The 12,450-nt window shown below is 32.4% G+C and overlaps 1 protein-coding gene across 8 annotated transcripts in view; it reads left to right on the forward strand.

The window, feature by feature from the left end:
- The window catches only part of SIPA1L2 (signal induced proliferation associated 1 like 2), a 142,424-nt gene that overhangs the window by 71,095 nt on the left and 58,879 nt on the right, over positions 1 to 12,450 (forward strand). For 5 of the 8 annotated variants that reach the window (XM_038176227.2, XM_038176230.2, XM_038176234.2 and 2 more), the window contains exons 7-10: positions 2,325 to 2,428; positions 5,385 to 5,462; positions 9,134 to 9,291; positions 10,808 to 11,384. In XM_038176227.2, the coding sequence (XP_038032155.2) occupies positions 2,325 to 2,428; positions 5,385 to 5,462; positions 9,134 to 9,291; positions 10,808 to 11,384 (917 nt within the window). The remainder of the gene's footprint in view (positions 1 to 2,324; positions 2,429 to 5,384; positions 5,463 to 9,133; positions 9,292 to 10,807; positions 11,385 to 12,450) is intronic. The other 3 variants (XM_038176231.2, XM_038176232.2, XM_038176233.2) reach the window with 1 other exon arrangement.

A 12,450-nucleotide genomic window follows, 5' to 3' on the forward strand; every position in this document is an offset into this window, starting at 1 on the left:
TGAGAAACAGAAGGCCTTGATGCTGCACAAGCACAGTTCAGCAATAGCTAACATTGATGTGTTATCAACACTGTTTTGTTCATATATAGAAAAAGCACCATATGGACTCCTATGAAGAAAATTAACTCCATCCTGTCTAGACCCAGAACAGATGTGAAATAATTGGAATATTAACTATAAACTCTTCTCTGCCCATATTTAGTGCATTTTAAATATCATCCAATTCTGAATTCTTAGATCAAAGAATGAGAAAATTTGAGGAAACTTTACTGATTTCATTACTATATAATTTGTTTATTATAGATTTTAAAGCATATCCATCAACTAGAAATGAGGAATTCAAATACTATTATTGGAACATTACAAATGAGAATATTAATGTTCAGTATTTAATTATGTTACTTCAAGTTTGTAAAGAGAGAAATAAATTGAAAGAAATTGAAGAAATGTTACAATTTTTTCTATATACAATTAAGACAAATATTGGTGTTTCACTTTCATCTAGTAAACAGTGCTTTTCTGAAAAAGGCTGAAATGCTTCCTATGAACATGAATTTATTTTGAAAAGTTAGCTGATTTTTCTCAAACTTTGTGAATTAAAACTAGTATTCAGAAAAGAACAAAGTGCAAAAGAAATGACAGTATAACAGTATGACAGGTATAACTTTTTTTCTAAAATGTTAGCAAAGAAATGTTTGTAGTAGCAACCATTCTGTAAATTCATAGAGGGTCTTAGTAGGTGTTCCCTAAAACATCCGTTAAGTTAGAAAATTTTATCTTGTATAATGTAAGGGACTAAATTTCAAGCAAAAAACTTGCTAGCTCATTTCCAAATTCAGCATGCTAGATCATGTACTAGATCAAGTACTCCCCTAAGTAGGATGTTGTACAAGAAAAACATGGATTTAAAGGTAAATAATCTACCTTTCTGAATAACTATTTAAAGGGACTATTTTGTGCAAGAGCTGTTCAAGATGCTTTGACTTTATTTAATATCTAATTGTAAAATAAAAAAAAAAATCAGGGACTAGGGTTGCCAAGATCAATGTAGTTTAGGCAGATATATATATATTTTATAAAATAATTGATTTCCTCCTCCTGTGTCTTTTAAAACTCTTTCTGAATGGCATGGAAAAGTTATAATGGAATTAATTTCAACAAGGATTTTAAAATAGAGGAGAGCAGTAATGGCTGATTTTGTTAGCAACATTTAAATATGCTCCCTATTTGTTATGAAACTATAACTCATACACACAAATATTAATGAATTAATTTTAAGTTGTACAAATATAACTGATGAGGTCAATTGTAATATGAACATATTCAAAATTATAAACACCTAAATATTTTCAAATTTAGGGCTGTAGATATACACTACAGTTACTATTGAATTTTACACCTAAGTGTATGTTTGTGTACTTTGAAAAGAAGAGCTAACACAGCCAGACAGTTTCTTTTTTGGAATATTGTTGATGTTTAAATAAATAAATGAACACTGTGAAAGAGTGCTGCAGGATGCTTTTTGCTGTGGAAGATATAAAATTAAACACAAGAAATCAGTGAATATAAAAAGGGAAGAAAAACTGATAACTGCCTTGACGTAAAACCTTGTTCCCAACCTCCTGCTTTGAAGTTTATTATTCTTACCTAAATAATCCAGACATATCAAAGAAAGTGGATAAAAAAAATGTGTGGTAAACATTCTGAAATGAGAATTGCATTACTAAACTTCCAAAATAAAAAGTCATATCATAGATGAAGTGTGTTTTAACAATCTTTAAAAGATCTGAAAATTCCCAATAAAGTTATTTTTGTCTTATACTACGATGTATAATGTACATATTTTATGTTTTTGAAATGTCTGATCTTCATTATGTGTTTTATTGTGAGATTTGAAGTAGCACCGTGTCAGTATTTTATTTTGGGTGAAATATGGGATTAGTCAATTGTCTTTATTGACGATTAAAATAATGAGTATATGTATATATATAAATTATATAAAAATATACTTAAGTAGCTAAATGTTTGTTCATTTATTTTTTATTTCCATGAGATATTAAGACTTAACAGTACTTGCCAATATATTCAAAATAAGGTCATCTCATAGACAGCTGTCTTTGAGCAACTTCTTGCAGGATCCATCTATGTTGTAATATGAAAGTAAAGAGATCTTTAGCTGATACAAACTGTTTTGTTCTGTTGAAAAAAAAAAAAGTTTAAGTTCTATTATTAGATTTATATCATAGCATGCAAAGAGCATTGTCCTAAAAAGTAATATGAATGTTCTATTTTACTGACCGTCTTATGATTAAATTCATTTTCAGCTGATTCAACAGGAACTCATTCCCTTTATACTACTTATAAAGATTATGAGTTAATGTTTCATGTATCAACAATGCTTCCATACATGCCCAGTAACAGGCAACAGGTATGTTATTTTAACTTTTCCATTTTCAATATAAATTTACTTTAGAGGTGTTTGAGTTTTTATCTTTAAGTTATACTGTTTTTAAGCTGTATGTGTTTTTATATGACATTTGTCTTGTAATTGTGGGTTTGCTTTTTTTTTTTAATCATGTAATACATTAGAAAAATCGAAGGATTTTTATAATACATCTTTATAATTCATTAAGTTATTTCCATACCCTCCATTTCATGGTGACATTACTCAGCATAGTTTCCCCATGGTCAATCAATTATTCTCAAATTGGATGGGATTTACACCCTATGTATGTTTTAAACATTGAATGGAATAAAACTTGAAAATAATCTTATGGTTAAAATATGTATGCAATAAAACTTTTAAATGATTATACTAAATGTTATTGATCTTGAAGTTTTTTGTTAATGTATCAGCTTAGTATTAAATGGCTAGGTATATCCTTCAATGTGTCTGCTTGTGAAGACAGAAAACTGCAGCGTACTTAACTTTATTCATAGAGAATTCTTTCCTTGTGTGGTAATTCAAAGTATCTTTAAAGCATTAAGGATGGCTAAAAAATAGTACAGCAACCAAAAGTGTGCACCAGTAAGGTTATTCTGTCTTGCCTGTCTGAGACGTGTGACCAAATTAAAAAGTACAAGCACATTTGGTATAATATATCAATGGTAACACTTAACTTCAGAATCTTTCTGTGCTGCCACTGCATTTTTCTAGCCCTGCAGATTAAAAAAAAAAAAAAGGTAACCATAAAAAACTGTTGGATTTAGTTGAATATTATCTCGTTGCAGTGCAAGATGTAAAGGCTTCAGTCATTTTGGAGTGTTATCATGAAATAAACATGCTATCTCATGTTCTTTGTGAAAGCATACAAAAGTTGTGGTTAGTGTTTGTTAAACCATATGATTTGCATCTTTTGTATCAGTAGATCTCATGAGAAGAAAAGACGTGTCAAGGCAGTGACAAAAAGATGAAATTATTAAAGTTCTTAACATAGGATAAATGAAAATTGAAATGGAAGAAAGTATATAACATTAATGTATTTTAAGTAGTCATTGCATAATGTTATGAACTATCTGAAGAACTGTTTCTTTGGAACAGTTCAGACAACTGAATTTTATTCCATTACAGTTAGGTTTTAGATGCAGTTTAAAGAAATTAAATTAGGAATAAAAATACAAAAAAAAATCTTCACCACATGAATAATATAAATGTTTAGACAAATCACATCTTCAACATGTAGCTTTTAGAGGACAGAGTGTTTGGCTGTATCACATCCCAGCTGTGCCAGTAGCTAGTGATCAATATATTGGATCGTCATCACTAACTTGAGATTGCTCCACTTCTCTGAACTTTCACTTATACTTTATTACTGTACAGGATTAATATAGTAAGCCCACTCTGTAATCACTCATAATGGTTTAACTCTTATTTTAAGTTTATGCTTTAATTTGATTTGCACAGAATAATACTTAGCTTTTACACATTTGTAAAATAGTTCAGATTTTCCTAAGATACTGTATGTTTTTAACAACTTGAAGGCTGAGGATCATACCATGGAAGAAAATATCATGGTAGAGTCCAAAAACATTGATATATTTCAAATAACCAGTTTTAATTTATATATTTATTTACAAAAGACATTATAAGTTAGCAAGGCACCAGTGCAGAACTTGTTGGAGTCTAGAAAACTGAATTGTTGGTCGTTGACTGGAAATCACATGTAAATTGGAAAATTTATACACTTATTATAATATAATACACTGAATGAGCTTGCCTTGAAAGGGAATAATGCGTATTTTCATAGTTTATCACAGGCACTGACAGTAAATATGACCTTACTTGGATTTTATTACTTTCATCATTGTCTTTCACGACTTGCCCTTGTTTGTGAGAATGGGATATCCTCTTTACACTATTTCACTAATTTTCATAATTGTTGTTTGTCAGCCTCACTGCAGTGTTGCTCAGCCACCCCCTATTACTGTCCTTTCATTTCTTCATTTGCTTTCCTTTCATTTTAATCATTTCCTTACGTGTCCTTTATAGACAGGTGCCAACTTTTGTATATAGGGAAATCTTCCAATTTTAACTTCATGGTCTCCCCCAGCAACAAACATTCCTTTCCACAGTGTTTTAGTAAGCACTCATCATTGTCACTTTAACAGGTTCAATATTTAGTAGAAGCATCATGTTGTTATTTGTCGCTTTCTTAGGATCAAAATAATGTGGCAGTTTTCTAGGTTCAAGCAGTATACCTATCTGAAGACCTCCCCACATTATTTTTAGGTGTTGGGATCTAGTGATATTTGTACAGCATGGACACTGTCTAGTAAATTGTGACAAGTGCACCCAAATAACCAGGATTTAGCCAGCCTTAATGTTCCAAATGGATGTATAATCATTGTTAAATTTTCTTCTATTACAGTATAGTTCTAAAATGCATACTGGAATGTGAAATCTATCAACTGTGTTATTTTTCACAAGCTAGGATAAAGGTGGATTAGGTCTTTTTCCTTGAGCCATTTTAGATGCTGAAGACCCCAGTTGCAGTTGCATCAGTTGTGCTCGACACAGAGACACACTTACAGGTGCTATGGAATGTGAATGTTGTTTGTCTCTTCAGAATTTGTCTCACTAACTATGTAGCCAAGTAAGGGGAAATTAGAGACTATGATAATTTTCCTGTTGGATTCTATTAGCAATGAAGATCCCCATTGAATAGTTAGTTTTTGCTAGCATATTGTGTATGTATTGGCAATGAGGTTATTGCACCCTATACATATGTCCTTTGATTGATAACGACTGGACAAGATACTGAGTCACTCACTCTTCATCATCTAGAAATAAGACCTTCAATGAGTAGGCACTGAGTTTTTCTTAGATTCCACGTATGTGTGAGCTAAAACCAGGCCACACCAGAACTGTTTGTTGCTTCTTCCAGGACATAACTACGCCCTGCTTGGTCACTGATCAGGACATCCCTCTAGTTTTAGAGTCAGCAGGAGATTCAAAAAGCAAGGTAATTTTTACTTTGGTTGCAACGTAGGCTGGAAACTTTCAAGTCAGGTGTTCCTTCCCTAGGATAGAAAAGACTACCAGCCCTGGTACGGCCATTTTCCTTTTCCTTTCCTGGCCTTTTCTTCAAGTCATAGTTTAAGGCTTTCTCCTTTAAACTTTACCTTTGCAAATTCCCTTTCCAAATGATTCCTTTGCAAATTTCCCACTCACACATTTGTAGTCTGCTTCTGTACACATGGTTAGACCTAACTAATGCAAATCAATTAAAATAATCAATTTTCACTTGGTTTGATGAAAACTTAAATGAAACATATGCAAGAATTAAACAAACTTTTTGAATTTAACCTACTGCTAAAATGTTTGAGATAACCATATGCTTGGTTATGTGGGTTAAATCAGACTCTGTTTCACCAGATTTGAGCAGTATCTTTTGATTGTTTCTGGTTTGGGTACAGATTAATAACAGACATGGAAATTAGAACTTTTTTAAGCCACTTATTTTAGAAATATACTAAAATAAGTTTGAAAATTTTTTCTTAGTTCACTGTTAACATTTCTTCATTTATTTGAATGAAGAATATATTTTTGACTGCTATAACAACAAAAATTCCTTGTTTTGCAATTGGACAACATAAATAATATTCCACTCAAGGGGGTAGATACTTATGGCTGTGCATCACCCGTAAATGTGCTGTTTTGTGACAGTAAATACTTTTCTTCAGAGATGCATATCTGAAAATCAAGAATTGAGTATTATAGTTAAAATCTCAAAGTTAATTATTATTTGGTTTTACATAATTTTAATCTAATGGATTCTGCTTTTCTAACATATTTTCCTTACTGGACTCCCCTCTTGTATTCTAAGTAAAATTTCACTAGTTTTCTGTTGACTGCCTATCATACTTGGCTGGGTTCTTTTTCAAATTCTACAGTGCCAATTTATATTGATACTGGAATGATGTCAGAGTGTTTGAGATCTCCTTACTATACGTAATCCTCCATACTCTGTGGACCCTGTTGAGAGTTTCTCTTGTGCTCTGCACTGGCATGAGAATCTGTATAATATGTTAGAAAGGCAGAGGGAGGGAACCAACCTGAGCAGACCTCAAAATGGGAGAGGAACGGGAAACTGAGAACCTGAGGGGGGAGAAAAAAAAAGGATGTGAAAGTTGGGAGGAAAACAGGTTATAGCATAGAAATTAGAGAAGGGTTTCTTAAGTCTTTCTGCTTAGTTCCAGTTTCCATCAATTCCTCTTTCATTTTCAGTATGCTATCCTTAACCCACATTTTCCAGGGAAGTATGTGTTCCTTCCTTCTTATCCATTCACCACCTTATTCTTTCCTATTCCTTTATCCTATCCAGAGCACTTCTTTCCATCTTCCTGATCACCCCGTTTTTTCTCTTCCCTTTCCAGTTCTTTGCATTATGATTCTCTGTGCACAGACGTATGACTGTGCTTTGCATTTGCATTGTGTAAGTTCACTGACCACGTATGCATGACAGTTATTTATAATAACATTACATGAAATTTATTTTAAAATGTTGAAGACATCACTAAGATCTCAGCAAGCTTGGTAAGGTTCTTAAAAATGACTTGACAGTCTGTTTACCATTTTTGTGCCTTTAAAAGGTTTAAGCTCTTGAAGCAGTAGTTTAGATGTAGGATATGAGCACTGCCATCATTTTGTAAAGGAAGTTTTGTTAGTACAAATTCAAACATTTCTAAAACATATCTCTTACTATGTGACTGCTATTCATGTTTGAGCAACCCATGGTGGCCAGTAGAACCTCTTAGAGTTCTGCAAAAGCAGAAAGTATTCTTGAAAACAGCAATTGTCTTGAGAAATAAAAGTAATTTTAAACAGGAGTTTTTTAGTTTTTGTAACATTGCTTTGTGGAAAGGTATAGGCAAAGGCATGAAGCACTTCCTATAGTGAAAAGAAAGTAAAGGGGTTTATTTACATAACAAAAGGAGAAATGAATCACCTTTTACCTTGTAATTGGAAAGTGTCTTACAAATTTAACTACAGTGTAAATTCCAACCTGTGAGATAATAATAACCTCTTAAACAAGAACTTATACTTCACTACTGTGATCTAGCTAGCTCTAATTAAAGTGTAGAGCTAGTGTTCACTAACTCTAAGTAGTGTACCTGATGCACTTATTTCTGTAACCAATTCCACATAATTTACAGAGCAATTTGTCCACAAGAGGATGTACATTTTAACGTGCTTGAATAGCCAGTTACTTTGATTTTATTCTTTAAAATCTGAAAAAAATGACCAAGTCACATGACAGAATAACACCAAATACTTTCTGTTCTATTATATGTGTTAGTTTTATCGAAAGCCTTTTTAAAAACAATATAGATATGTTAGTGCTTTAAGCGCTAGCTTTGGCCCTTCTCACCACCTTTAGAAAACCATCTTCTATTATTTAGGAGACATAATGAAATGCTTATGGGTCTTAGGCTTTAGCCTATGCAGCTTAGCTTTTTTTGTTGATTGCTGATATACTGCCTTGTAATGAAAATGAGAAAATTAAAACAAACTCTTTTTTTTTTTTTGAAAGATTGTATTCTGTAAAACGAGCTTGATGTAGAATTTTTCCTTGCTCCTTTAGTTAAAGGATTTCTTACAACCTTTTTAGTTAAATTAGAGTTCAGGTAGAACTTGAAGTGTCTGTATTCTATTAGTTGACAGTGCAAGGTCCTTGTCAGACTTTAGGTAGGTATTTACATCGTAGTACATGCCAGACTACTTGTTTGCATCTAGTAATATAAATGGATATTTTATAAGCAAGGTTATTTAAAAATAATAATAAGAAGAAATGTGTAAAATATTTTAGAGGTATGATATACTTCGATGAGGAAAGTGAATGCCACTTTACTGCAGGGTTTTTTTTGGTGGTGAAGTGGTCCCTTATTGCTGAATATGTTTTGTAGGTTTTAAGTTTTAGACTGTAATAATGGTTTAGTAGCTTAAATTATTCATTTAAGTGTATTTTCAGGATTAAATAAACTACTAGCTATCAGTTTTTAAATCAATAAATGAGTTTCAAATAGCCGTTTCTCCATGAGTATGTCTTAGCTCTGTTCCTCAAGTATGCAATTGTTCAAAGTTTGTGATAAGTATTCATCATAACCTATTAAAAAAAAAGTTGAGATTGTAAGGATCATCATGATAAGAATGATGATTAATAAAAATACAATAGGGGAAAGGAGTTTATTGAAAAAGAAAAGCAGTATTATATTTTTCATATAAAAGCAGACATTACTCTGTAAAAAGGGAACCAATGTGTAGTTTTATGAATAATAAGAAATGTCCAGTGATGTAACATTTTTTATTACATTTGGGATGCAAGAGAAATCTTTTATTCTGTTCTCACAGAGTAAAAGAGAAATGAGCTGAAGTTATACAGAGCTGATGTGGGGATGTGGGAAAATACAAAAACCTAATGAAAACTTTGCCAAGTTTTTTTCCTTTTTAATTTTTCTTCCATTTAACCTGATATCCTTTATTGGTAAATATCCAGGACATTATTAATTGAAGGTTATTTCAGGAAAAATTAAGGATCACTTGTTTTGTTTTTGCTAGAATGAAGACATGATTTATTGATTGATTGATTGATTTTTTTTATAACTAATTTTTCAATGCATGTTTCTCATCTAGCTGCTAAGGAAAAGGCATATAGGAAATGACATAGTTACCATTGTCTTCCAAGAGCCAGGAGCGCTTCCTTTTACTCCCAAAAATATTCGTTCCCACTTTCAACATGTATTTGTCATTGTCAAAGTGCATAATCCTTGTACTGAAAATGTGTGCTATAGGTAAGTAGAACCTTATAGCTATTTAAGTTTGCTGTTAAGAATGCAATGGAACTGCTTTTCCTAACAATTTTGTACTTTCTAGAGATATGATATATACAATTTTAAAATTTCTGCTTCATTTTCTATGAGTTTGAAACCCCAATGTCTCTCTTGCTTATTTATCTAAACTAATGGGGCAGTCTGTAGATTTAAATGAGTGTGTGGAACTGTGTTGTTCATTCATGAGTACAAAAATGGGATGTAACATTTTAGTGAAAATAAGATTTGCAGTCAGACTTGGGGTAATTAATTTAGCATTTGTATCACATATTTCCTTTTTTTGAAGTAAGTGATTTAAAATAAAATACTTTAGAATGCTGTTAATGTATATAAATCCCTGAGTATGACTATATGACACCAGGGCACCAGGGTGAGTCATTGAGTTGAATGAGAAATTTGGGGGGATCATAACATCTCAAATTTCAGTTCACCTTAACTCACAGTTAAGTTATTGCATCATGAATTTTAGCAAGGTTACTTGAGCTGGAAGCATATGGGAATTGTGCAAATAATGACAAGGACTTCAAAGACAGTGGTACAGATTTAGCAGCTATGAATGTTATATTTTATTTTTTTAGAATGAATTTCAAAGTACCTTGTGAGGTTGGATCATATTGCTTGTCGTATCTTCCAAAACTTGGTTTTGTTTTAGTAGCTCTTTTGTGATTACTATTACATGAAGTATGTATTTCATAAGTTACATTTTTCTATTACTAAATTGTCTGTTTTTCATCCCAAATGTGAATGCATTTCAGTCAATCTAGTAGTAGTTGTATATAGTTTGCATGGTATTTTGAAATCCTTTTTACAGATAAAATATGTTACATAGATATCAATTGTAGGTATAACTGAGTGTCAGTAAGGAAAAAATATTTCCATTTCCCTTTACATGTATATCTTGCTGTGAACTGTCCCTCTAAAGAATTTCAAGTATTATGAAATTTTATGAACTTAGAATAGGCACTTTAAAGTGGTGCAAAATGCTCCCATTGCCGACATGTTTTGCACTGATACTTTTTGTCTGTATTCATATCTTATCCTTGCAAGATGTGTAAGTATTGAAATCAATTCTTTGTATTCATGTTTTTCATAGTTCTAATTAAACTGTGTGAAACCTGAAAATGATAGGTGGTTCTAAATAACTTTAAAAAATCTTCCATCTCCTTTATATCTTGCAAAGGATTTTTAAACTTACTCCACTAAACAAAAGAGACACTGACACCCTAAGCAGTCAACCTGGAAACCTCTGTGTTTGTATTATTATATTCACAATGTCCTTTATACACGTAAAAGAAAAAAGGCATTTTTAAAACAGATGACCCAGTGAGTTTTCTCTGATGTGTCTAAAATATCTGAAAACTGACATGTTAAAACTAAAGTCAGTTGTGTAACTGGGCTGCCCAGGTCACTACTTACTTTCTGACCTTTTTTTTTTTATATAAATGAATTAACCATTGCATTTTCTTCATCTTTCTAGTGTTGGTGTTTCAAGATCAAAAGATGTACCTCCATTTGGTCCACCCATTCCCAAAGGAGTAACTTTCCCCAAGTCAGCAGTCTTTAGGGACTTTCTTTTAGCCAAAGTTATTAATGCTGAAAACGCAGCACATAAGTCGGAAAAATTTCGAGCCATGGCCACAAGGACACGTCAAGAATACTTGAAAGATCTGGCAGAAAACTTTGTTACCACAGCTACAGTGGATACTTCAGCAAAGTTTAGCTTCATTACTTTAGGCGCAAAAAAAAAGGAAAAAGTGAAACCAAGGAAAGATGCACATTTATTCAGTGTTGGAGCAATTATGTGGAATGTGATCGCACGAGATTTTGGCCAGTCTGCTGACATTGAATGTCTCCTTGGAATCTCCAATGAATTTATCATGTTGATTGAAAAGGAATCAAAAAATGTTGTGTTTAACTGCTCCTGCAGAGATGTTATTGGATGGACGTCTGGATTAATGAGCATCAAAATATTTTATGAAAGAGGAGAATGTATTCTTCTGTCTGCGGCAGATAATTGTACTGAAGACATCAGGGAAATTGTTCAAAGACTAGAAGTAAGTACAATTTCTAAATTGGAATCTCAAAAATTTTATGAAGAATTGTATACATCTCTTTTGAGATACGATTAAAAATGTCATCTGTTTATACTTCAGTACTGTTTTTAGTCTTCAGAGAACTATAAAAAAAATAATCCTCATGCAGTATATGAGAAGCTATCAACCCCTTTTTCAGGGATGAGAAAATGAATACCAATAATTTGATAGACTTGTCCGAGGCTGTGGATGGTTTCAATATTGAAATCAGGATTGAAAGGCTAAGCTTTTTGTTTTCTCTTGCTGTAGCCTTTCTCAATTCACACTTCTGTAGGTAGAAACATATCTTAATTTAAAAATACACAGAACCTTAATGAGTAAAATATATTCACTTCAACTTTTTATAAAAAAAAAAAAAGTGAATTTTAGAAAAATTTGCCACAAGTTGTTCTGCTGAATTGTTTAGTCTACGCTGAGTAACTGCAGAAAGTGAAGAAAACTAGACCAATTAATGACAGCTTTTACAGCTGACTGGATAAAGATTTTCAGACACCTGTGACCATGTTAGCACACCTGTCCTGTAACTAACTATTCCAGTCAGTACAAATGAACTGACAGGAGCTCTAAAGTAAAACTGCTGATGCATCTACGTCATGTGGTTATGCTTTGCCCTTTGATTTTGATTTAAGTGATGTAGATCATGTTGGCTTTGTTTATATTAGAGAAACTTGTTCTGAATGGAAATCATTATGCTTACCACTTTCACACTGGATAGAGTTGATGCTGCAGAGCCTCTGCAGTCCTACAGCCACTTCTAGCACAGTGCAGTATCCTGCTCTAGTCTCTCTCTTCCAAAGTACTATTAACCATCAATGGATGAATGTCTAGACTTCTTTCCTCACTGTTACGTTATTATTTTCATTGGGTTATTCAGCTTCACTTTCCTTGCACAGATAATTTTCTTCTGAAGAGTAGTGTAGTTCACTTCTGTTACATATTGCTAAATAGACAATAAAAATTTCCACTTACTTAACACAGGTGGAGCAAAGGTTCAAATTTCTAGTGAAAACTTCTGCTGTCAGTAGTG

This window comes from Anas platyrhynchos, chromosome 3 (assembly GCF_047663525.1).
Source record: "Anas platyrhynchos isolate ZD024472 breed Pekin duck chromosome 3, IASCAAS_PekinDuck_T2T, whole genome shotgun sequence".
Lineage (NCBI taxonomy): Eukaryota > Metazoa > Chordata > Aves > Anseriformes > Anatidae > Anas > Anas platyrhynchos.